Source organism: Myotis myotis, unplaced genomic scaffold (assembly GCF_014108235.1).
Source record: "Myotis myotis isolate mMyoMyo1 unplaced genomic scaffold, mMyoMyo1.p scaffold_m19_p_6, whole genome shotgun sequence".
NCBI classification, from domain to species: Eukaryota; Metazoa; Chordata; class Mammalia; order Chiroptera; family Vespertilionidae; genus Myotis; species Myotis myotis.
In genome coordinates, this window is record NW_023416368.1 from 7,201,626 (window position 1) to 7,229,014 (window position 27,389).

General features: G+C 44.2%; 1 protein-coding gene across 2 annotated transcripts in view; it reads right to left on the bottom strand.

Moving 5' to 3' along the window:
- The window catches only part of DOCK2 (dedicator of cytokinesis 2), a 374,655-nt gene that overhangs the window by 326,984 nt on the left and 20,282 nt on the right, over positions 1 to 27,389 (bottom strand). For both annotated transcript variants that reach the window (XM_036312510.1, XM_036312509.1), the window contains exons 3-9: positions 23,430 to 23,470; positions 22,234 to 22,289; positions 21,668 to 21,764; positions 18,587 to 18,735; positions 8,866 to 9,001; positions 7,318 to 7,472; positions 3,019 to 3,100 (exon numbers count right to left, since the gene is read on the bottom strand). In XM_036312510.1, coding sequence (XP_036168403.1) covers positions 3,019 to 3,100; positions 7,318 to 7,472; positions 8,866 to 9,001; positions 18,587 to 18,735; positions 21,668 to 21,764; positions 22,234 to 22,289; positions 23,430 to 23,470 — 716 coding nt within the window. The remainder of the gene's footprint in view (positions 1 to 3,018; positions 3,101 to 7,317; positions 7,473 to 8,865; positions 9,002 to 18,586; positions 18,736 to 21,667; positions 21,765 to 22,233; positions 22,290 to 23,429; positions 23,471 to 27,389) is intronic.

The window sequence follows — 27,389 nt, forward strand, 5'->3', positions numbered from 1 at the left end:
GGTGGGCCCTAATCCAATATGTCCTTCTAAGAAGAGGAGATTAGGACACAGAGAGTAGATGGTCATCTGCAAGCAAGGAGAGAGGCCTCCGCAGGAATCAACCCTGCAGACATCTTGATCTTGGACTTCCAGCCTCCAGAGCTGAGAAAATAAGTTTCTGTTATTTAAGCCATCCCGTCTGTCCTTTGTAATGGCAGCTCTGGCAACTAATGCACTAGATCAGCGGTTCTCAACCTGTGGGCCGCGACCCCTTTGGTGGTCAAACGACCCTTTCACAGGGTCACCTAAGAGCATCCTGAATATCAGATATTTACATTATGATTCATAACAGTAGCAATAGTACAGTTATGAAGTAGCAACGAAAATAATTTTATGGTTGGGTCACAACATGAGGAACTGTATTTAAAGGGCCAGAAGGTTGAGAACCACTGCACTAGATAAACCTATAAGGTTCCTAGATAAGCCTCCATTCCACCCCCTCTTCCCTTCACTCACACGAAGGAAGGCCCCAGATTTCTAAGAGCTGTCTCATCAGAGACCCTTGGCACTAGAGAATCTTGATATGCTATGCAAGCACAGCAAAAGGCCTGAGCACAGGTTATTCTCTAAGGGCACGTAAACAAATGGGAAACCCTCACTCAGAACTGTTACAATCTGCGGTGTCTCCCCATCATTTTACTTTGGCCTGAAAAACTCAGATGTGTCGGGAAAGCTGAAGCAGGGCAACGAAACTTAAAATCATGTCACCTGATTTAATAATTATTGTTCAGTCTTATTTCCTACGTGTTAGCAGTGACTCCAAAACTGGGCAAGGTCTTAGGGAACCTCATGGTCTATGCCTACATGTCTTATTGGTTCAGTTTCTCCTTCTAAGAGGCCAAGGGGCAGGGGGAGGGGAGGTAAATGCTTGTAAAGCAGAGGGGAATTCCACCATCAGCCAAACCCACGTGCCAGCTCCTCAAGCTCTGCCCCCAAAGAGGAAACTAGAAAGAGCTAACATCCAGGACAAGATAAATAAGGCCAGTGAGACACATGCCTGCCAAGTCTTATCTCATCTCTAACTTAAACATCACCTAGATGCCCAATTGAAAGTAACTCCCGGTCAAACACCATCACGTCACCCTGTTTGAATTATCTCCATTGCATAGATTGCTTCTGACATTTCTCTTGTTTGTTTGCTTGCTTGTTTACTTACTTATTTTCTGAATTATTCCCATCACATCACAAGAGCAGGGGCCTATCAGCTTATTCAGGGCTGGGTCCCCAGCAACTAGCACAGTCCTTACACACAGCAGATACTCACTAAATAGCCCTTGAATCAATGAGAAGCTAGAGCCCTGGCTGGTAGTTAGAGTGTCAGCCTGAGGGCCCAAGGGTCTCGGGTTTGATTTCCGGTCAAGGGCATGTACCTTGGTTGCAGGCTTGAGACCCAGCTCCAGTAGGAGTGCCTGCAAGAGGCAACCAATTGATATGTCTCTCTCACATCGATGTTTCTCTCTTTCTCTCCCCCTATTCCCTCTCCTCCACACTCTCTAAAAAAAAAAAAAAAAAAAAAAAAAATCAATGAAAAATATATCCTTGGGTAAAAAACAAAGAAGCTAGAGCACCATGACCTTGCTTGCCCTGAAATGAAGACTCCCATTATTTCAAGAGAGGGAGGTGTCAGCCTTTTGAACCAGTCAACCAACGTTCTCAAGTTCATTTGCTGTGGGAGTAAGAGTTGGTGTTACAGGCAGAAGTCCACAAAGGCAGGATTCCATTCGCTCTAATACTGAGCGACATAAATTTACCAATGCCCTTTTCTGAGTGTTTACATCATGAGTTGGTTCTCTGAGAAATGAACCACTGATTGATTCCCTGTCCCTCTCCCTCTCATGAAACATCTGTCTCCTGGTTTAATCAGGAAGCCCCACGGGACTCTCCTATTTATCAAGAAAATAAATTGGCTCCTCCTTTGAACTAATAATAGATAAACAGGACTGAGGCACATTTTTATAACTTTGTCTAAGCAATTAGGACCTACGATCTTATTCCTCTGGCCCATTTGTTTTTTTAGGAAACAACAAACAAAATAAATCAGCTGCACTCCTGTCTCATAGTGACATAACATAAGACATCACGTTTAATGGGTTAGAACTGGAAAATTATTGTAGAGCCAGGTAGGTTAATCCAGCATGTTCAATATTCCTGGATCAAACCCATCAGGATGGCCAGCGCCCAAATCCCTCCCTGGCTTCTCCTCTATAACTTCCCTTGCTAACACAGGCAACATAGTGAAAAATGTCATAAATGTTCTTTGCCTCAAAGGAGCTTTCAGAAAACACCGATATCCTTAGGTGTTTTAAGATCACACCCTTGACACAACCTCATGGAAACAGGACAAGGGAAGGGACTCTGCTGGAAATAGCCCTTATCTCCTTCTTCCCACTGGTTCTCCTTTCCAAAGCCAAACAGCCTGTTCACTCTCAGAAACAGATCGTCCAAATGGCAACTGATTTCAGCATTTCTACACATGTCTTGCCCCATGAGCACTGGTTTTTAAAAGGATGGCCGGTAATATCTTCAGTCATGCATGACTTCATTATGTTCAGAATATCCAGATTACCAAGCCAGTTAATGATCTAGGAAGGTCTTTATCTTTTTCTCGATATATTTGAGAAAGGTTTTTAGTTCGGAACCAAAGAAAGGAACTCAGGTTAACCATGAATGAACCAGAAAGCCAGCACAGCTGCTGTACCCAGTTCATCCAGATGGTACCTAGCACTCTGCATGTGTTCTCTGTACAGCTGAGTGAGAAAGAGACCGGGAGAGAGGACGAGAGAGGGAGAGGGGGAGGATCCACCTTCCCCACAGCTTCCATGGGGCACACAGTGCCCTTCCCCAGTTCCGAAGCTCTGCAGAAAGCATGGAACACAGCTCTGCACCGAGGCCACACTCCCTCCGGGCCAACTCAGCCTCATTCCCAAGATCATGTCCCTGGGCGTGTGGAACATGTAACGAGAAACAGTGCACACCCACCGTGAAGACCACCTTCAGGTTGTTGAGCATCTCGACCTCCTTTGGGAAGCCCTTGCTGCCCCATCGCACCAGGTAGTTCTCACTGTGGGAAGAGAAGTGGCAACCCATTACTGCCAGGGGCTCAACACGGATTCCCTCAAAATATTCGCCGAGCCACTGCTTTGCACGCCACACCAGGCTGGCTGCTGGGGACACCGCAGTGTTGGAGACAGACATGGCCCCTCCCTGCAGAAGATGACGGTCCCATCAGGGAGACAGACGTTAGACTTGCAGGGACAGAGAAGTACTGATGTGTGTATTTACGACCTCTTTTCCTCCCACAGATGCTAAGCAAATTCTGGCCCAGCTGCCTACTATTCTTTGAAGAGCAGCAGCTTTTCTGTGGGGTTACTGAGGGGCAGAAAGGAAGGGGAAATTCTTTTAGTGCAATTTGCTGGACATTACGAATGTATTCAGCTGTTTTCACTGCTGTGCTTTATCACAATATCACAATTGAGCTGCTTTGCAATAAATAAAATGTCCTTTTTTATTGTATCCCCCCCCCAAAAAAAAAGAATGTATTCACCCTTTCCATTCCACTCCCCTTTTAAGACTGAGTAAAGATTTTAATTATTTTAAATTATCCCTTTGATGTAGGACTGTTTTCTTGAATGGAACATCACACTGTGATGGACCACTGAGGGCCTTAGCCATTATCTGAGATACGCTTAAGTAACTGTTTAAATGGGGTCCTAACAGCTATTTACATGCAATTGTGTTCTAAGAGAACTGTTCAGGATGCTGGGAGAATGTGAATCAGGAAAGCCTGGCCTAGTTTGAGAGGTCAAGGAAGTCTTTGATGAGACATGCAAATAAAGTTGGTCAAGAAAAGAGTGGGAAAGGGAAATTTTTCCAGCAAAGCAAACATGAGTACAAGCAACCTGAAGCAGAATGAAACATATACATCTAGAAACAGATCCCAGGGAAAGAGAAATTCGAGAGAGAGGCCAGTCCATGTAGGCCTTGAAGGCCATTCAAGAATTTTGGCTTGATCCCGTGGCTAACTAAATCCCATTTAAGGGTTTTATGAGAGGCAGTCACATGGTTCTGACAAACGATCATTAATCCTTTCACATCTTCAAGCCACACACCACCCTGTGCAGTTTATCCTGGTCCATCCAGCTGTGCTGAAAAGAGAGAGTCTAGCTGAGGAGAAGCCAAGTACAGTTTGCCCAGTTGAGTCAGTAGGTTTTCTGTGACATCCAGGAGTACATAGTAGGTGCTAAATAAATGCTTATTATCTTGAATTTAAAAAAAGCAAAATAAAGCTCAGAAATCAAGTCACCCCAAGAAGACATAATGAGAATTCAACAAAGTTAAGGGCAGTTGCATTCTTTTTAGAGATTTGTTCTGACTTCTGGCTTCTCTCTCCCCACTCACCCCTAGAAGATTAATGAGAGTAATCCAAGCAAAGTTCAAGGGGGAAATGGAACTGCGGACAAATGAACACAGCTTCGGATTAACCAATGGTTAAAACTCAATCAAGTTAAATGCACCTTATATTTTTTTTCAGTAACATTTTAAAATTTTAGTGAAAATTTGCAGCAAACTAGCCAGGAAGACTTCATTTCCCCTCCCCAATTTTTAAGCGATTTCCCATTGGTTATTTCTGACCCGTCATGGTGAAATACGTGGGTATCACCCAGAACCTTTCATTACAGGTAGCAAGCCCCATCGAGAACCACCTTGCTAGGTTGAAGCAGCAGGGCCTCACAATTTTCTTCCAGGGGAAATAGAATCATAAATAAGGAAAGCAATTTAGAGGGCTGAGCGGGGCCCATCCATCCTTGCCCAGGAAGACCTGAGGGTAAATTGGGAAGGTCCACCCGGCAGTAAGACAGGTGAGGCCTCCTCCACGTGGCACCCTCCTCAGAGGAAGGGTGAGGACCATTCCAACTCCTCCTCAAGCTCTTTCTAGAAATTAGCCTTGTACTGGCCCAATGCCTGAGCTGCCTTTTTTTTTTTTTTTTTGTCCTACAAAAATTTACCTTAAATCTCCCAAACCAGATTTCTTCAGACGCCCACTGGAATCAGACACCCACTGGAATCTGACCATGACTCATCCCAACACTGGAATTCAGCCAAATTCTCCCCAATCCACATCTGGGCCACACTGAGGATGCCTTAACTAGCCTGCGGCTCATTGTCTGTCAACCCTGATTAGGGCAGGCAAGAGCGGAGATTGGTTTCTTAGGGAAAGGGCGGAGGCAGTCTGACACCAGTAAGGCATCCAAGTTCCCCCTCATTTTTCTGTATCATTCCTCTTCTCTTCTTTCTTTGCTTTCTACTTTTTTGCTTCTGCCCATTTTGTCCTGCTCCTCCCCATCCCTCACTCCCCTGAAGGCTGCCCTGTGTCTCTGCATGCTCAGAGGCATCCTCAGGCACACCCCAGCAAGCACATCATCGCTGTGACACATCAGGGAACAGGGCTGCCATCTCACTGATCCATTGCCTCTCTCCCCAGAACAGGTTCAGGCCATCCATCACTTGGGCCAGCAGGCCAGGCACCCTTGCCAATTCAGTCATGACGAGTCCTCATGTTTTCTTAGAGGCAGGGAGGGTCCTGTTAGGGCTTTCAGGATCTTTGTCACGGGTGCCTTGGGAGCAACGGACAGGAGCAGCAAGGAAACTGCCACTCAGACCCTTCCAAGGCAGGTTCTCAGGGAGCAGGAAGATGTGTTTGCAGTGTCCACTGAGGCCTAGCCCGGTGAGCTGGGCTGGCTCTCTAGTATTAGGGATTTGGTTTGCTATAAAGAATAACTTTCCACCATAAATGACACCCTGGTGAAAACCATTCAGGTGTCTGATGTTACTCCTAGGAAAAAGTGCCTTGGTGACAAGCTAAATTGGGTAACCCCCTTGCCTTTGGAGCCAGATGGACCCGGGTAGAAATCCCAGCTCTGCCACTTATAAGAACATGTGACTTTGGGAAAGTCACTTGGCTTCCCTGAGCCTCCTGTTCTCATCCAAGGGGCACAGAGTAATGGAAGTGAATGAGGTCCTATACAGGCCTCAGCTCAGCCTTCTGAGATGGACAGTCCCCTCTACGTTTCACAAGTGTCTCCAAGAGAGCCATCATTTTCTAAAGCCCCACATTCGCCAGCCCTACAGTCATTTCATGTCATGGCGTCAAAGCTAGAAAGACATCATTTTCTCCATAAAAGCAGATCATGCTCCAGCTCTATTCTAATGCATAAGCCAGGACCTCCAGTATAGGACCATGTGTTGGCCCTAACCCGATTGGGGGCCATAGTCAGTGGTCACCTGGGAGGAAGTATGGCCTGAGCCAAAAGCAGAGGCCGGGGGGACAGAAGTGAGGGCCAAAGTCTTTCCCTGGAGGTTCCCAAAGGTGCTTTTCCCGCCTTGAGCTGAGGCACCTAGAAGTTCCCTCATTTCTTTCGTTCTCAAGAACAGTTCATTAAAGTAGTAATAATCACAGCCACTCCCTCTTGGAGCCTGGGTAGCATTTGCCAGCCCTGGGCTTCATGTGATTTTTTTTTTCCTCATTAAAAGCTTGAAAGAAATGACCCTGTGAAGTTGGCATTCACATTGTGCATATGGAAAACCCAGAGTGAAGAAAAAGTAATAACCTGCCCAAGGTTGAGAAAGAATAAGTGCCAAAACCGGTTTGGCTCAGTGGATAGAGCGTTGGCCTGTGGACTGAAAGGTCCCAGGTTCAATTCTGGTCAAGGGCATGTACCTGGGTTGCGGGCACATCCCCAGTAGGGGATGTGCAGGAGGCAGCTGATCGATGTTTCTCTCTCATCGTGTTTCTAACTCTCTATCTCTCTCCCTTCCTCTCTGTAAAAAATAAATAAAATATATTTTAAAAAAAAGAGAGAGAAAGAATAAGTGGGGATGTCAGGATGTGAACCCAGAGCTCATACTCTTTCTTAGGCCACTGCTGCTAAGGAGGATACAGAGTTTGCACCATTCATTCTCAATTCCCATTTTAAAGTAGTTCTTTCTATTCTATCCAATGCTACCTCTCTGAATCTTGTTATTTCTGGTTGTCTTCCAGAAACCAGAACTATTTACAAAACCATAACCCAACTCTGGAAAAAAATTGGTGGTAAGAAATACTCCCACCTGACTTCCATGCCCTAAAAAAAAAAGTTATTTCATATTCTCAGTTAGGCTCAGTTTCTCTTGTGGGTGGGAATTTCTGCACAAGTGATGATGGAAAGAAAAGATGTTCTGTGGTCCACCAACTCCAGCCTTCCACATGCAGAGAAGTCAGGCAACACTGACCACACCTACCTTATGACAGCTTGCTTGTTGGGGTCATAGAGAGACATGAAGAGCTCAGAGTCTTCCCCAATTCTGCACACAAAGTTTCTCACAAAGACATAGAGGCTGTGAGTAGGGGATGAGGAGATCCGGGAAGACAATCCATAATCTGGCTGATCTTTTGACTGAGAGGTGAGAGGAAGAAAGAGAAAATTAGCCCAGCACCACTTGGGACAACAGAAAGATGGTCCAGGATATTGAGAATCACGTAGGTTTTGAGCCCGAAAATTTCAGCAGTATTTTCAGCTCTACAACCCAAAGTTTCTGCAACCTGAGCCAAAGTCACTTGCCTACACTCTCACACTGCCTTGATTTTAACCTCTCTTGGCCTTTATTTTCCCATCTTGGTTTCCCACCACTGCCCCAACCTTCCTCATGAAATTAGTGTCATAAAAAGCACAAACTGTGAAAGAAAAAGAATTGCTTAAAGAAACTTCATCAAAACTAAAAACATTTGCTTATGAAATGACACATTTAAGAAAATCAAAAGGCCAGGCATAGACTGGGTGGAAACATATTTGCAAAATGTATATCTGATAAAGATTTGAAAAGCAAATTAGAAATTGCCTAGGGCTTGGAGATGTAGAAGGGGATGGACTATAAAGGAACTCAAAGAAACATTTAGGGTAATGCAACCATTCTATATCTTGATTGTGGTGTAGTTTACCCAACACTATGTATTAATAATATTCATTAGACTAGTTTTAAATAAGTTAATTTTTATTGTGTGAAAATTACATCTCAATAAATCTAAAAATAAGGTTGCTTTCAAATACTGTGGTTAAAATTATTTTTAATTATGAATCAGATGTTAACCTTGAAAAGACTGCTTCCTTGAAATCTTTTGTTGGCTTCCTACCACACTTGAAATAACATCTTAGCCCTTTTGCATGACTCCTCAGGTCCTATAAGACCTGGCTCCTGTTACCGGCTTCTCCAAGGCGTTGCCTACACTCTCACACTGCTCATCATACTCCATCCATACTGGTCTTTCTACTCTTCAAACATTCAGAACTCAGTCCTACCTCAGGGCCTTTGCACTGGCTGTTCTCTCTGCATAGAACACTTTGTCCCTAGCTCTTCCCAGGCCTGATGCCTTCGCATTATTCAAGTGTCATCTCAGATGTCACTGCTGAGAGAGCCTTTCTTCATGGTACCTTTTGAAATAGCTCCTGGTTCACTGATTCACATAACCCTAGTTTATTGCCTTTTAGAAACTTACCACCACCTGTAATTAATTGTTTCATTTGTTTATTTACTTTTTTACTGCCTTTCTTCTTTTTTCCTCTCTGGGCTATAAAGTTCTATGAGAACAGGAAATTTACTGGCATTAAACTACCTATGGGGTGGATACAGAATGAATTACAGATCCCAGTACAAAACCACAGTAAAATGTATGTGGTTACTGATCATCTCTGTCCATAGGGAAAATAGTCTGGTTAATTAGCCTATCATTTTAAGTTTATGATGTACTGAGTGCCTGCCCATCTTGGTCAAAGCCTGTTTCACAAAGCTCACCATTTCTTCCTTGATACGCTCTGTGATTTTCTCAGTTGCTTCCTGGTGTGCATGGAACAAGCTGATGACGCTGGTGTTATCAGGGTCCAAGATATTTCCATCTTCATCTCGGACAATCAGATCAAGCTCAAGGATTCTGAAAAGCAAAATGGGAGGGGAGTATAAATCACGAGAGGCTGAAGCCTTCGGGACATCGGTGAGGAGTTTCTACCAGAAAGTTCACCTGATTTCTAGGATCATAGACTCTCACAGAACAGCTCTACACCCACAGCCTTGTGCATAGCTGGGAGTCACACTGATGCAGCACAGCCTCTTTAGGAGGGACTGTGGCATGTGTATTAATGTATATTTACTGAGATATTGAACTTAGAGAAACACCTTACACTGAAATGAGGATGTGTGTTGCAGCATTATTTGCATTAACAAAGTGTTGAAAAAAAGTGTCTATAAAAAGGTAATGGCCATGGGATGCAAGGATGGTATAATATTCACAAATCAATAAATGTGTGATATGTCACATAAACAAATCGAGAGATAAAAACCACATAATCATATCAATAGATGCAGAAAAAGCATTTGACAAAATGCCACACTCTTTCCTGATAAAAACTCTCAGCAAAGTGGGAATAGAGGGATCATACCTCAACATAATAAAAGCCATATATGACAAACCTACAGCCAACATCATACTCAATGGGCAAAAACTAACACCATTTCCCCTAAGAACAGGAACAAGACAGGAATGCCCGCTTTCACCACTCCTGTTTGACACAGTACTGGAAGTGCTAGCCATAGAGATCACACAAGAAAAAGAAATAAAAGGCATCCAAATTGGAAAAGAAGAAGTAAAACTGTCATTATTCGCAATGACATGATATTGTACATAGAAAACCCTAAAGACTCCATAAAAAAACTACTAGATTTAATAAATGAATTTGGCAATGTAGCAGGATACAAAATTAACATCCAGAAATCTATGGCTTTTTTATACACCAACAATGAACTCACAGAAAGAGAAACAAACAAACAAACAAAAACAATCCCATTTACCATTGCAACAAAAAAATTAAGATATCTAGGAATAGACTTAACTAGGAGGTAAAAGACCTGAACTCGGAAAACTACAGGATGTTGAAAAAAGAGATAGAGGGAGACATAAACAAATGGAAGAATATACCATGTTCATGGATTGGTAGAATCAACATCATTAAAATGTCCATCCTACCCAAAGCAATCTATAGATTCAATGAACTCCCCATTAAAATACCAACAGCGTGTTTCACAGGCCTAGAACAAACTTTCCAAAAATTCATATGGGACAAAAAAAAAAAAGACCCTGAGTAGCCGCAGCAATCCTGAAAAAGAAGAACAAAGTTGGAAGGATCACAGTACCAGACATCAAGCTATACTGCAAAGCCACTGTTCTCAAAACTGCCTGGTACTGGCATAAGAACAGACATATAGGCAAATGGAACAGAACAGAGAACCCAGAAATCGACCCAAGCCATTATGTTCAATTAATATTTGACAAAGGAGGCAAGAGCATACAATGGAGTCAAGATAGTCTCTTCATTAAATGGTGTTCAGAAAATTGGACAGATACATGCAAAAAAAATGAAAGTATATCATCAACTTACACCACACACAAAAATAAATTCAAATGGATAAAGGACTTAAATGTAAGATGGGAAACTATAAAACTCTTAGAAGAATCCATAGGCAACAAAATAGCAGGCGTATGTTGTAGCAATATCTTTACTGATACAGCCCCTAGGGCAATAGAAACTAAGGAGAAAACAAACAAATGGGACTACATCAAAATAAAAAGCTTCTGCACAGCAAAAGAAACCATCAACAAAACAACAAGAAAGCCTAATGCATGGGAGAACGTATCTGCCAATGTCATAACCAATAAGGGCCTAATCTCCAAAATTAACGGGGAACTCACACATCTTAACAAAAAGAAGATAAGCAATCCAATCAAAAAATGGGCAAATGACTTACATAGACATTTTTCAAAAGTGGACATACTGAAGGCCAAGAGACATATGAAAACATGCTCAAAGTCACTAAGTCATCTGAGAGATGCAAATCAAAACAACGAGGTACCATCTCACACCTATCAGAATGGCTATCATCAACAAATCAACAAACGACAAGTGCTGGCGAGGATGCGGAGAAAAAGGAACCCTCCTGCACTGCTGGTGGGAATGCAGACTGGTGCAGCCACTGTGGAAAACAGTATGGAGTTTCCTCAAAAAATTAAAAATGAACTCCCATTTGACCCAGTAATCCCACTTCTAGGAATATATCCCAAGAAACCAGAAACACCAATTAGAAAGGACTTATGTGCCCCTATGTTCATAGCAGCACAATTTACAATAGCTAAGATTTAGATACAGCCTAAGTGTCCATCAGCAGATGAGTGGATTAAAAAACTATGCTACAGAGATCAACCAAAGCCATTATGCTCAATTAATATTTGACAAAGGAGGCAAGAGCATACAATGGAGTCAAGAGAGTCTCTTCAATAAATGGTGCTAGGAAAATTGGACAGATACTTGCAAAACAATGAAACTATAACACCAACTTACACCATACACAAAAATAAATTCAAAATGGATAAAGGATTTAAATGCAAGATGAGAAACCATAAAAATCTCAGAAGACTCCATGGACAGCAAAATAGCAGACATATGTTGTAGCAATATCTTTACCGATACAGCTCCTAGGACAATGGAAACTAAGGAGAAAATAAACAAATGGGACTACATCAAAATAAAGAGTTTCTGCACAGCAAAAGAAACCATCAACAAAACAACAAGAAAGCCCACTGCATGGGAGAACATATTTGCCAATGTTATCTCCAATAGAGTTTAATCTCCAAAATTTACAGGGAACTCATACAACTTAGCAAAAGGAAGATAAATAATCCAATCAAAAAATGGGCAAAGGACCTAAATAGACATTTTTCAAAAGAGGACATACAGAAGGCCAAGAGACATATGAAAACATGCTCAAAGTCACTAATCATCTGAGAGATGAAAATCAAAACAACAGTGAGATACCATCTCACACCTTTCAGGATGGCTATCATCAACAAATCAACAACAACAAGTGCTGGCGAGGATGCGGAGAAAAATGAACCCTCATGCACTGCTGGTGGGAGTGCAGACCAGTGCAGCCATTGTGGAGAACAGTATGGCATTTCCTCAAAAAATTAAAAATGGAACTTCCATTTGACCCAGTGATCCCACTTCTAGGAATATATCCCAAGAAACTAGAAACACCAATCAGAAAGGATATATGCACCCCTATGTTCATAGCAGCACAGTTTACAATAGCTAAGATTTGGAAACAGCCTAAGTGCCCATCAGCAGATGAGTGGATTAGAAAACTGTGGTAAATTACATGTACACAATGGAATTCTACGCTGCTGTAAAAAAGAAGGAATTCTTACCATTTGCAACAGCATGGATGGAACTAGAGAGCATTATGCTAAGCAAAATAAGCCAGAGAAAGCTAAATATCACATGATCTTACTCATATGTGGAATATAGTGAACAACATAAACTGATGAACAAAAATAGAACCAGAGACATAGAAGCATTGAACAGACTGTACAACCTGAGGGAAGGCGAGGGGTGAGGGGGTAAGAAATCAACCAAAGGACTTGTATGCATGCATATGAGCAAAATCAATGGACACAGACAGTGTGGGGGGTGAGGGCTTGTGCTTGGGGGAGGGTAGATGGGGGAGAGGTCAATTGGTGGGGGTGGGGGGGTGGGGAAGGAGACTCATGTAATACTTTAAACCAGTGGTTCTCAACCTTGGCTGCACATTAGAATAACTGGGAATCTTTTTAAAATCCTGATTTCTGGGCCTCATCCTCTGGAAATTCTGTTTCTTTGTTATGGGGTGGGGCCACAACATTAGTAACAAAGAAACAGAATTTCTGGAGGATGAGGCCCAGAAATCAGGATTTTAAAAAGATTCCCAGATGATTCTAATGTGCAGCCAAGGTTGAGAACCACTGCTTTAAACAATAAATAATTTTTAAAAAACTATGGTACATCTACACAATGGAATACTATGCTGCTATAAAAAAGAGAGAACTCTTTACCATTCGCAACAGTATGGATGGGCCTGGAGAGCATTATGCTAAGGTTTTCAGAGGCCTAATTTGAAGCTGCTTTTGCACTTTATGATGAGATGGAGGACCTCAGTTGTCCCTAGGGGAGGTGGGCTGATGGAGATTCTGAGAAAGTCAATAGCTGTCCTGCTTAGGCACCACTACCAGGTACCAGATTGGGGAAGCGCAGTAAAGACAAATAAACCAGTCAGAGAAAGATAAATATCACATGATCTCACTCTTTTGTGGAATATAATGAACAACATAAACTGATGAACAAAAATAGATACAGAGACAGAGAAGCATCAAACAGACTGCCAAACTTCAGTGGGAATGCAGGGAAGGGGAAGAGGGGTAAGAGATCAACCAAAGGACTTGTATGCATGCATATAAGTCTAACCAATGGACACAGACACTAGGGGGATGAGGGCTTGTGTTGGGTGTTGGGGGTGGCTGGGGAGAGGTCAATGGGGGGAAAGGAGACATATGTAATACTATATGTAAGACTTTAAACAATAAAGAATTTTTTTAAAAAGGGGATGGCTAAATAATCTGTGATCTGTGATGGAATTTCATGAAGCAGGATCTAAAATTTATAATATTGTTTTAATTTGTTTAATGAGATATCTCAATGAAAAAAAAAGTATGGACAGATGCATACAGTGTATTTTATATAAAGAAAATCAAGCCAGATGTGTTATCTGGGCGCATGTACATGAGTGACAATGAACAGAGAGAGAAGCTTGGACAAAATGCACCAAATTACCAAGACCATCAACAAGGGTACCTATGTGAAGAGATAGGGCCCTAGGACTAGGAGAGATGGAAAGGGGGGGTCAAAGGAAACATGTGCCTTATCTCAATTTGTTTAACGTTTTAATATGATATATGATTTGATATGATGTAATACAATCCTATATAATAAGAGGCTAATATGCAATTGACCGAAACTGCAGAAAGACTGGTCGTGATGGCGTGCACTGACCACCAGGGGGCAGACGCTCAATGCAGGAGCAGCCCCCTGGTGGTCAGTGCGCTCCCACAGGGGGAGCACCACTCAGCCAGAAGTTGGGCTCATGGCTGGCGAGCCCAGCTGTGGTCGCGGGAGCCTCTCCTGCCTCCACAATAGCACCAAGGATGTCCAACTGCTGTCTTAGGCCCGCTCCCCACAAGAAGTGGGCTTAAGCCATCAGTTAGACATTCCCTGGGGGCAGGCCAGGCTGAGAGACCCCACCTACTCCACCCTAAGTGAACGAATTTTGTGCACCGGACCTCTAGTATTTATATATAATATAAACGCAGAAAAGGTATTCACATATTATTTATTTAATAACTACTTGAACATAGTTGTTGGGGGCAAATCTCTCTTTAGCTCTCTGATTTCCAGGTCACACACTTTCTCCTTTGTTATTGATTTGTTTCAAGTTCATCTGCCATTCTGTTTGGCATCAATGACGACTAATAACAGCAAAGACTCACACAGCACTTGCAATGAGCTCACATCTGTTAAATGTTCTATGTGTATTAATGCAGTAAACCTTTACAACAACCCTTGAGGGAGATACTATTAATACCCCCATTTTACTGGTGAAGAAAGACCAAGGATATGGAAGCTAAATAATGTGCTCAATATCACACAGCTAATAAAAAGGAATACTACATCCTAGTCTGCACTCTTGACCTCTATGGTATATGTTATAGTTGTTTAAGAGCAGTATTGGATTGGGGAACCCAGAGTAGGTTTGCAGAGGCCTAATTTGAAGCTGCTTTTGCACTTGATGATGAGATGGAGGACCTCAGTTGTCCCTAGGGGAGGTGGGCTGATGGAGATTCTGAGAAGGCCAATAGTGGTCCTGCTTAGGCACCACTACTGGGTACCAGACTGGGCAAGGAGAGCAAAGACAAATGAAGGAGACTAAACTTTCATCTATTATTTGAGAATCGGATTGAGAGGCACGTCTCTCATCTCATCCAAATGCAAACAGAAGGGAGCCAAGGTTCACCCGTTTGTCCACATTCATTAGGAAATTAACTTCCCACTAGATATGACTCATAATATTGGGCAGCCACTGTGCAGAACGGGCCGTGCTCAGGGGGAACAAATGCATTCAGCTAATGCCGAGCAGAGGCTCACGTGGCCTCGGAAAAGATGGAGCATCGCCCATACATAATTTAATGCCAAGATCTCTCCAGCTCTTTCTCTTCAAAATTTATCAAAGTGGATTCAGTTCTAAAATGTATGAATAAAACATCCTTCCAGGTGCAGCTACCCTGGGTGTGGAGGGGTCATTTGAGGATTCCTCCCTCACTCTTTGGACACAGAGAGCCAATCCATTGCCAATCTCACTTGAAGCTGGGAGCTTTAGTAGTCGAGGGGCAGGGCTGCCTGGATTCCCACGACTCAGCATCAGGAGGGCTGCCCCCCACAGGACAGCAGACCATTTGTTTTGGAGAACTGACCATTTTGACATTTCCTGTTAGGAGGTGGCCCCAGTGCTCTCTTCTGTTCAAGAAAGTGAACCCAAGATGAAGGTGAGGGAAGAAGCCCCCACTGTATGCATTTTTCTAAAAATAAAAATAAAAATTTAAGATAAAGAAAACAGAAATGGCTCCTTCTGTGGTTTCCCATTGCCCCCTGGACAAATGCAAACTTCTCCACTTGGCTCTCAGGCCCTCAAGGTTCTGGTCCATCTACCTTCCTCTCCCTGTTCATGTTCATCTCACAGCTCTTCTTGCATTCTCTCTCTCAGTCTCTCTCTCTCTCTCTCTCTCTCTCTCTCTCTCTCTCTCTCTCTCTCTCTCTCTCCCTCTCTCTCCCCCTCCCTCCCTGTCTCCTGCAATTCTTCACTGAATAATTCCTACTAGTCTTGTTAGATTCTGAGCTATCACACCCTGCCCTGCCTCCCACCCCTGCCTCCTCCCACCTTCTCGCTCATGCTTCCTCCTCTCAAGCAATGCATGACTTACTACTCAGATGTGTGTTTCTCTCTCTCTCTCTCTCTCTCTCTCTCTCTCTCTCTCTCTCTCTCTCTTTCTCTCTTTCTCTCTCTCTCTCTTTCTCTCTCTCTCCAATCTACATGGTCCTTGGGAGGCAGTAGAATGTAGTGGTTAAGCACTGAACTCTGGAATCAAGCATCCTGGTTCAAATGCCAGAGCACTTTGGGCAAAATGACCTAATCATCTGAGAAATGGGGACCTGTCCTGACACTTAAATGAGTTAATACATGGAAAGTGCCTAAAACAGTACCTGGCAGATAGCAAGCGCTCAGTAGATCATCATTAGTCCTCCTTGCTGGCTTTTTGTTGTTGTGAAATATGTATAAAGGATGCATTTTATATATGTCCTTGGGGCCACCTTGGTGCTCAACAAAATTTTCTCAATGCAGGAATGGAGTAAGTTGGGGAGGAAATGGGCTGATTTTGGTCACTCTGTGGGCACTCAGTACCCGGCCATGCTTCCCTGACCTCACAGCCACACTCTAGCCAGAGGTCCAGCTTTCTGACTCTCAGGAGGCCACTCGCCGCACCCCAGATCAGAGCTCTGAGTCAATACTAATTCAAGGTGCACCATTCTCTCTCACTTTCAGCTGAAGTCATTGGGGAAGGGAGGCGAAGCAAGGGGCCCCTCAGCTCAGGGCCTCAGTCTCTAAGGGTATCTCTCACTTCCCCAAAGGGAACTGCATGAAACTAAAAGCACAGGGCTTGTTGGGCCATGCCGCAGAAGGGAGGCTGATGGAGGGACGGCCTGTTCTCTCCCCTTTCTTCCATCACCATCACTCATGCACTCCTTCAGTGACGACTCACTGAGCACCTACTGTGTGCAGACCCTGTCCCTGGCACACAGCCATGAGTTAGACAGTTGCTATCTTGGAGGAGCCTCCAGCACAGTGGGAGAGACAGGCCAGAAGGGAGGCAACTACTGTTCAGGAGGCCCAGTGTCTACAAGAGCCCCTAACCCAGGAAAGGCTTCCCATGAGCCAGACCGTTCCTTCCATCCTTGGTCCTTTTTCTCAGGAGCCTCCAGGAGGACACAACAACTGAAAGTCACAGATGCCATGGCTGTAAAGCAGCAAAACTCCCTCAATTCCCACACTCCCAGCTGTGGCTGTGTTCAGAGCCACTGCACCAATGGCGGCAGCAGCTGCGTGGCAAACCCGTCGTCCTGTCACTCTGGGGCCGTGTGCATTATAAGCAGATTTGGACACGCTTGGCAGCTGCCAGCCACGGCACCGGCAGAAGGCCTGGGCTCCTGGGATGGACAGCAGCTGTAAGTTGGACCCATTAGCTTTCCTCTTTGGATCTCCTCCCAAGTGCATATGACAAAAGCAAGAAAGCCTGGCTGCTAGGAAATGATCTTATTCTCATTGCATCGGCTCTTTCTACTTCCTCCTCAGGGAAGTTCCAAACTTGTGGCCCACTTTGCAGTCTGGGTATTTAAAGAAGTGGGCACTCTGACCCACTTCTTTTAACTTTTGAAATTCAGCTTGGAGTCACCTCCTACAGAACCCTTCCTTGACTTCCTTCTCCAATCAACTTAAGAACATCTTTTTCCTAAGCCATCAGACTGACAACAATACATATCAATAGTTTCCCTGGAGTTCAGTCCTAATTGGGCTGTGGTCCTGTAGTGGACAGAAACTTTCATTTCTATAGCCTCCACACGTAGCAGGAAATTTGTCCAATCATAAGTGCTCAACACTCATTTGTTGTTGGGATGAATAAACAAATGAATAAGGCATTTGGAGGGGAGGGAGGCCTTTACAGCTCTCAAATGCTCTCCAAGTCACATAGTCGTGAGGCCCATGGACTCTGGAGCCAGGCAGCCTGGAACTAAATGCTGGTTCTTCCACTTACTAGGTGTGTGACTGCAAATAAGTGATTTAACCTCTTTAAGAGCCTCAGTTTCTTCATCTGAAAAAAATGAGGACACTACAACTGCATACCCCATGGAGTTGTTATAAGAATTAAATGAGACAGTGCATGCAGAGCACTTAGCATGCCTGGTAGATAATAAGCCCAGATTAAATGTTAGTTAAAATATTATTACCACTATTATTATTACCAGTAGGTTTCCCTGCCTCAAAAAATTTTTTCATGTTCTCCTTAACTTCACAACATTCAAACTCCAATCAATCTCTGCTATTCCCTTTGGAGGAAATGCTTTTGTAACTGTGCATGAGTTAGCTGACAGTATGGGGCTTGGATAATTTAGGATGGGGAAGGATGTTAAGTCTCACACTGGGATTTAAGGATCAGTTTTGTAAATGCAGGAATAAAATGACAACTAAGCCAAAAGTGAGCCAGCATGACTGCACTCCCCAGCCCCTCGGAAGTAGGTTAAATGAGTGTCCTAAATCTCTCAGCCGGGTAATAACTACTGCATAAGCAAGCCTGCTCTCTGGTTGCCTGTCCTGGGTCCCAGGGGGGTGATGACAAAAGCACACAAGCACAGCCTTGGTAACAGCCTTTTCCCAAATAGAAAGTGGCCAACTTGTATCTAAAAATGAAACCAAGTGTCTGGGGAGGGAGGAAGGGAAGAAGGGGGTCGGCAGGGGGAGAAAGCATCTTTTCAGAGGGAAGAGCGTTTACTTGTTGCCGTAGTCGATTTTGGACGTGACTTTCTGCTTCAGTTCCTTCAGCTCGTCCTTGGGCAGCGTTCCTGAGAGAAGCTGGGACCGCCACTCCATCAGGTCGTACATCATAGCCTGCACCTGGAGGAAGCGCTCCTTTTTGCTGGCCTAGGAGACAGAAAACAATCCCAGTCACCTGTGCAGGAGGTACCCTTCCCCAGCTACAAAAGGATTGGGTGGTGGTCTTAGTCACTGACATATACCCCCTCTGTCCCTGGGCCACAAGGGTTTCCCAAAAGCAAAGGTAATAATCCCAATCACTTCTCGATTAAAGAAAGGATGATTTCTGACTTATCCCAAAAGATGCTTGGGCAGGAACACCATGAGCAGCTGCTGTGAAGGGGAGCAGATTTTGACATGAGGACTATTTCAAGCTAAAGGCAATCAAAAGCCAACAGATTCAGAAAATTCTCTTTACCTCCCCCTCAACTGCCTAAATTTACACTGGAAGAGGGCCTGTACCAGGAAGAGAGCTCTCACCATACATACCTTTGTACCTAAGAAACTTATCTGCAGAACAGAGCAAGCTTAGTTTTCCAAAGCTCTCCTCTGCCTTCCTGTGAATGACCTTCCTCCACTTTGTATTCCCAGACCCCTCCCCTGTCCTGAGCTCAGGATGTTCTGGAAGCCTCCATCACCTGGCTGCCTTTTGAGTCTCAAACCTTTGGGTCTCCCATAAGTATGAAATTAATTTGTTTTATTTCTCTCCTATTAAGTTGTCTTATATTAATTTAATTAGTAGACCACCCAAAGAACCAAGAAGAGAAGATGAGAAACTTTCCCCAGCCCTAGAGCTCAGGCCCCTTGAAGGCTGGGAACTAGGGCCATTTCTCTGGTGATAAAGGCCCATTTCTAGAAGAGTGTTTTCCCCAAGTGTGACATGCATACAATCTGCGGGATACAATATGGCTTTTAATGGAACAAAGACATAATGCCAAATATTATGGGCCTCTACGGTGACTCTCCTCCTGTCCTGTTCAAGCCAAGGAGAAAGTTGCAGCTTCATGTAATACATCTCTAACTTCTCTCTCACATTGGTTAATTTCTGTTTTTTTTAACAAAGAGAGAGAGAAGGTCTGTGGCTCAAAGCTTTTGGCAGGTACTAAAGCAAGCATTTAATAACATTGTTTTCAATGTTATTTATTTGAATGATGTTCTAATGGTGCCAAGTACTTTTAGCTTTCCATTTGGGAAAGCATGTGTGGTATAATGAAACATAGTTTTGGTCTTTGTCCCAGGTCTTGGCACAGCTCATAAGATACTTAGCATTCCCTGGGTGATAGATAGGAGTGTCTTTTCTTATTCCTAATGAGCTCCTTTCGACCAAGCCTGAGTTTAGGCTAATGACATGACACTTGGTAGTGCCCCTAGACAACCTCTGGATGAGGGCTGGATGCCATAGGAACCAGCCATGTGGTTAGAGAGTTGGAATTTTAAGCTTCCCTCTCACCTCCCCACTCCCAACCTCCAGGGAGCTGAGAGGGGCTAGAAACTGAGCTCAATCACTAATGGTCAATGATATAATCAATCATGACTATGTAATGAGACTTTGATTAAAACCCTCCACAACAAGGTTCAAGGAACTCCCCAGATGGTGAACAGATTAGATTTGCTTTAATATAGGGATGGTGGCACACCTGGGGAAGGCGTAGCAATTCTGTGACCACTCCCACCCCAGTGCCTTTCCTGGGCATCTCTTCCATGTGGCTGTTCCTGCCTTGTATCCTTTCTAATAAAACAGTAACCATGAATACAGCTCTTTCCAGAACTCTCTGAGCAGAGCCCGAGGTGGGGTTGGGGAGGAATCATGAGAACCCCCAAATGGGGACGCAGGACTTGTGACTGGCATCTGAAGTGACAAATCTTGCAGGGTTGAGCCCTTAAATCTATGGCGTCTAACACTAACTCTGGGGAGTCAGTGTTAAATTGAATTGAATCGTAGGGCATCCAATTGGTGTCGGAGAATCAGAAAATGCTAGAATGAAATAGCTTGCTATACAGTTCCTTATGCGAATCATTTCAGTTTACTAAAAAGGGAGCCAATTTAGGTATTAAGTACACATTACATAGATGGTGTGGAAATAAGGCAAGACTCACGAAGGCGATACTGGAATATTGGAAGTTTAAGGAGCTGTTTACTAGGGTCAAGGGCACGATGGACTTGCTGTCAAGGATTTCTCCAGGGGAAACACCAAGCTTCCCTGGAGAATGTGTATGAGATGTTTTCAAAAGGGGAGTGGAGATGAATAATGCTCCACATGAGCCTCAAGTCTACTGTCGGTACCCCAAACTTTCCTAACAACTGTCGGGGAACTTACGGAATTGGAGGCATCGATGACCATATATTATGAAATATCCACTTGGGAGTTAACATTTATGACTGTAAAAGTAAGTCTGCAAACCGTGTGTGTACAGCAGCAGCTGTGCAGGTGCTGTAACAAATATGCGGGGGGGAGCCGTGGTTGACATTTTCACTCGCAGCTTAATGGTTTTCTTAGCTAATTGCTTTCATTAGAACTTCAGAAACATCAAAGGAGGACTTCAAATTAGATTCGATTCAATACAGGGAAAACAGATGCAAAATGCGCTCTTTGTTTTTCCAGGGTCAGAGTTTCCTCATAGATCTGAGGACAGCAGCCATTAGTTAATTAACATACGAGAACAGTGTTTCTGAAGGTGTTGTAAGCAGACCAGGAAATCAAAATCCCCTGAGTTTATTAAAACAGCAGAGCCCCATTGAAGTAAGCTTTAGATTGTAACAGCTCTCAAGGTGATTCTTTAAGACACTCAAGTTTGAAAATGTTTGCATTCGTTTAAAAAAGGATCACGCCAGACCCCCATTTATTATGGCTCCATCACTAACTGGCTGTGTGGCCTTGAGAAAGTCACCGAACCCCTCTGGGCCTTGATGTCCTCGTGTACACTGTGTCCTACTATATCAGTAAAGCCCCCTTGCCCTGTTCAAGGCTACATTCCACATTTCAACCAAACGAAGACTGCAAGGAGCGCCCATCCCTGGGAACGGGGCTTGGAGTCTCACCACGTAGAGCTGTTTCCAGATGCTGCCCCATTCCCAAAGCGTCGTCGTCACTTCTTGTGCCAGAGGAATTTCTGCAGGAATGATGTTCTCAATATTTCTATTTAAGGCAGGAGAGAAAGCGGTGTGAAATTGGGACCCAGGTGCTAACAGGACAAAATGCTGGCCAATTTGCCTGAAGCTGCAGTTGCTGAGAGGGTCCTTGCTGTGAACTTGCTGTCCCCTCCGACAGCCACACCAATTACATTATGCAAATGCAAGAGGCTTCCCTTTTAATGTCCTCCTTTACTGGGGTGGGCCCTTCAAGCTCATTATTCACGGTTAATTTAATTAGTACAGTCCAAAGGCAGTTGCCAATGAAAAGTCTGATTCTCCAAACGTACTGATACCCACTCAGAATCAGACCTGAGCAGGAATCAATTTGGATTAGATGAGGGAAAGGAGCCACACAGATAAACACAGGCACGAAAAAGACAGACCACATCCACCAAGTCATGCTTTCAAAGAAGACAGGACAGAGACACCCCATAAGCCACTGAAGGCCAAGCCTAGTGAAGAATGGCAAGTACCTTCTTTTTTCAATGGTCACTTCCTTGATGTGGATAAAGGACTTAGGAAAAATGCCCTGTTGGAAATAAGATGAGATAACATAGCTTAATATACATAACAAAACATCAAGTACAATAGAATGACACATCCCCACAGACACAACTGACCCCAGTTCCTCATGGCTTTTCCAAAAGCCACTACTGGAAAAACTCTCAAACTTTAAAGGAATAACCCCAGCATCCACAGAGCAAGGGCTGGGTTCTAAATCCACCCATTTAGGTCCAGGTCCCCTCCAGTTCTCCATCAGTTCTTCTAGATCCCACAATAGCCCTAGATTTCAAAGGATGCTCTAGCCCCAGCTGACACATGGATGCTCAACGTGTCACATGGGCAAGACAGGGGTGCTTGAAGGACTCACTCTAAGAGAGACAAGGCACTCTGTCTGGCCCCTCTGTGCCCAGTCCCCCTGCACAGTCACGAGCAGGTAGAAGGTCACGTCCTGAGCAAGCGTCTCCCTGGCTGCAAGTGGACTCATTTGATTTGAGGTCCTTTTCTCCCTGGATTTATTTGATTGCTCTTTAGAGAGCAAAGTAGGCTCATGCCTCCCAACACACCACTGTCAGGGAGGAAGGAAGAAGCATCTATTGTTATTTCCTTCCTCCAAAAGCGTGGCTCAGTTAATAATAACAGTTTGTCAATTACTCCGAAATTCCTTCCTAAATTCAACCAATAGGCACAGTAGGGGCATCTGCCACTGCGCTAGACACTGTGCGAGGTGTGCAGAGGAGCAAAGCAGGCACCTGCTCTCATGGAGACAAATACGGTGTAATGTGAGGTTGGAACAAGGGAACTCTCCGAGGGCAGGGACCAGCCCTGTCTCTTCTCTGTCATGGCGACACAGAGGTGAGGAAACTATGAATGCCCGAAGCACTCTACAGGAAAGCAGTAGGTCAATTTCAAATATAAAATGCACAGTACCATGAGGCTCAAGGAAGGGAGAAATCAGATATGACTGGCATATTGGGGGAAGTTTCAGGGAGGAGAGGGCTCTGCAGGTTGGCCTTGAAGAATGAAAGGGGAAGTTGAGGCTCCTGAGTACCAAGTTGTAGAGGTGGGAAAGCACAGGACACAAGGAGGGATGGGTGGAACCTGCTTGCTAAGGAATGGCAGGTAAAGATACCCAGTACTGTCCCAAACCAAAACAAATTCATCTTACCTGCAACATTTTGTGCTTTATGAGGTATCCCCTATACCAGTCTGCAAAGAAAAAACAAAGAAACAGGTCTCTCATCTATTCTCACAAGTCTATTACTGGTATTTTTGTTGTTGTTGTTGTTGTTGTTGTTGTTTTGTTTTGTTGTGTGTGTGTGTGTGTGTGTGTGTGTGTGTGTGTGTGTGTGTGTGTGTTTAACTAGCAAAGAAACTTCTGCAAACTGCTTTGGACCTTAAATACTAATCAAGTCGGGAAGCCCCTGGGCTTCAACCAGCTGTTGGTTGCCAACATCTCCAAAAAGCATCTACAAATACAGGAATTTCACATAAAAGCAAGTCTCCTCCTTCCTTTGGAAAAAAAAAACACAGGAGGTTCCAGCAGAGATGGCCAGCGCCCTCCCATGGTCACAGCTGGCTGGTGGGGAGGAGCAGCTGGTCCCTGAGACAGAGCAGGTGCCTCCAGCTCACCGGCCGCCACCCAGCCCCTCCCTTATCTCCATCACCTGCTGGGTGCTGTGTCCATGTGCATGTTTCAGCCTCTGCCTCAAGGACATGGAAAGGCTAAGGGAGTTTGGCAAACATCCTAAAATAATATCCCAGTTCTAACAGCAGCAAATGACATCTAAATATGATCTGCAAAAGTTAGTCATTACAAAACAGGCAAGTTCAGGGATGGGTAAAAAGACATTTAAAAGATTCTTCTTTTTGCAGGAATATCAAATGATACAATTAACACAAACCCAAGTTGCACCCAGGCCTCAGACAAAACTAACCTCGGCATAGCAAGTACTGATGACTGTGATGAGCCCACCGGTCTTTGAAATGAGTCAAGCACAGCCAAGTAGTGGCATTTGTCATCCCCGTAAATGTAACGTGTCTGTCGGGGGCCTCATTAGCAAACCCTCATTCCCAGGCTGACAGATTGTAGCTGAAATATGTTCTCCACAGACTGAAGAGCAGGTCCCAGAGCAAACAACTTACAATGCAAAGTCACCCCTCCCATCATGACACAGTTTGAGGGGCAGGGCTTAAAGAAAGCTCCAAGGCCACTGGGACCCACAGTGGCTCCTATTTTGAGAGGAAGAAAGAGAGAAGAAGGGTAAAAGGAAAGAGAGAAGGAAAGCAGAAAGAAAGGAACAGAGGTTGGAGAGAAAGATTCTCTGGTTTGGAATTAAGTACCATTCTAAGCACTCTTCGGATATGAAGCCTTTTAATCTTCATAACAACCATATGAGATAGGAAGTGTAATAATCCCCCCATTTTGCAGAAGAGTGGTCTACCTGAGGCACAGAGAAGTAAAGGAACTTGCCCAGGGTCACGCAGCTGGTGACAGTGTCAGGATTTGAACATAAGCAGCCATCATACCGTGCTTCCTATTTAATGTAGGAAGGAGAATAGTGGTTGCCCAAGATCTTCATCCTCCCAGCACCCAAATCCCCAAAACCACAGCCCACTAAGCTACTTTCCAGCTGAATACTTCCAGTGGTGAAAACCTTACCACTCCACACAGCATGGCATTCTATTTTCATGCTCCTCTTTAATTTCTCTATCATTATTGGTAATAATTAGCCACTAATGACAGTGCTTATCCTTTCTGAGTGCTTGCTGTGTGCAAGCAACTATGGTCAAGCTTTTAGTTTTGTTTTGTTTTTAATTATAAATTAATCTTCACAACAATCCTAGAAAGTCAGTACAATTACTGCCTCACTTCTACAAGTGAAAATAGAGAGGCACGGAGAGACTAAGCAACTTGCTCATGGTCACACAGCTGGTGAGTGACGTAACTAAGATTTAAACCCAAGTATCTGACTCCAGAGGTGACACTCCAAAGCATTGCACAATAACAGTTCTTCCCCCATTCCACCAACTTCGTGTGAGAGCATTTCTGTAATATCACTCACTACCATTTATTGATGGTTTAATTCATGTAAAGCTGTATGCTAAGTGTTGTACATGCATTTTCTCATTTAGTCCTCATATCAATACTGTGGGCTAAGTATTAACATTCCCATTCTATAGATAAAGAAGTAGAGATTCAAGTCAATTGATGTACTGGGCCAAATCTCACAATCAGGGTTCAAGGGCATGTCTGCATGGCTTCAAAGCCAGCCCTCCCAGCTGTTCTGCCACAATGTCCCCTGTGAGATGAGCATAAATACAGATAACTGTCTCTTTGAGTACAAATACAGATAAGGGTCACTTGGTTGCAATGACCTGAATCCACTTGATGGCTAAGGCCACCAAAATCCACCAGAAAACAGGAAAACAATCAAGGGACAAATAGTCCCTGCCCAAAGCTCATGCCCACATCTGCATTTCTGTCACAGGGGCTCCATTCCAGGGACTTTGCCAGCTCTGACCCTTGAGACTCAGTTACTTGTGCACACTTGTAGGTTTCCTAATTCTCAGAACTTCAGTTCACTCCTGAGCACAGAGTCTCTTGACTTTTACCCCCAGATACACATTCGGCTCCAAGATGCAAGTTCAACCAACACTGATTGTCCACCTACCATGTACATGGGGTTAGGTGCTTTCAGAAATAAATCCCAGTGACACTTCGTGAGAAGGGCTTACAACCATCTCCCTGTGCTAGGTGATGAGAATGCGTCAACTACTTCAGCGCTGACATCCCCACCCTGCTGGATCTCTGAACTCTGTGACCTTCTGAAGTCAGCTGACCAGTTGTACCCAGTCAGTTTTACCCAGCTGTACTCCAAGACCTGACTGGGCCTATACCAAGAGTAGGCACACGCACAGCCAAATCCTTGACAACAGACTTTGAGCTTTGAGCGAAAGCAGGCTCAGTGTAACACAGCGCTTACCCTACCCCAGGACTTGTCCGGGCTCATCGTTCTTTCTGGCTAAATAATAGCAAGAGGTTTTGTGCTAATCCTGCCCATGTAATTGCACTTCTTTTCTTAAATGGAACACTCACAAAGTGCATTGTGAGGGGAGATGAGAAAAGGGATTTTTTTAACCATTCTTCTGGACAATTGTGCAGTGCCAAAATACTCCCATTGTCCGCTCTTCCCACATCCCAAATACCGAAATGAAATGTACCTAAATTCTCTAGTCACCTATGAGTTGCAGGTGGCAGGGAGAGGGAGGAGAGATTAAAAATATCCCAGCACACCAAAAAGGAATCACAGCCTAGAGATCCAGTCCTCTCTCTGTCACCTCCTGGCAGCATGATGTCTGGTTGTCACCTAAGCCTCAGTTGTAGGCAGTTAGACAGACATGAGCAGAGCAAGGACAACGGGCCAGCTACAGAAGGTCACCAGGGCGGAACACCCTGGACACCTAGTGATGAAAAGGAACTGGTAGAGCAGATATTGGAAATATTCACTTCAAGACCTTGCCCTTGGGATTTCTCTCCCCCCTAGAATGCCTCCGGTCATGCAGGTGGGATTCTCCTGACCTTTTCTCCTCTGGCATGTGGTTGGTCATGTGGTAGACCCCCACCGGTAGAGAACAAGGGGGCGGGGAGGGGGGAGAGCGGGGGAGGGCTGGAGGCTAACTTCTATGCAGGAACAGAAGACAGAACAGCCCCTGATAGGTCAGTTTGAAGAAGAAAGCAGTTAATTATCCTCCTAGGGTTTAAAAAGGAATCCTAGCCCCGTCCCCCTCTCCCCACCTCATCCACCCCCCACCCCCAGCTTGAAATTTCTCTTCCAGTGTACTTTCTCTTTGCTTGCTCAAATAAATTTTCTCTAGCGAGTTTGGGTCTTGGCTCTGAATTCTTTTCTTATCCAGAAATCAAGTACTAAGGTTGCTCGACCCGGGTTTGGTTTGACCCCACGGGTCAGACACCAGGTGCTATTCCCAGCACCTACAGCATTTCCATCTGTAAAATGGGAAAAATAACACCTACCCCATAGAGTTTTTGCAAAAACTATTTTTTTTAAAAAAAAACAGGATTATGAACGTAAACATGTCTGGCGAAGGTACAGAACCTTAGAGGGGA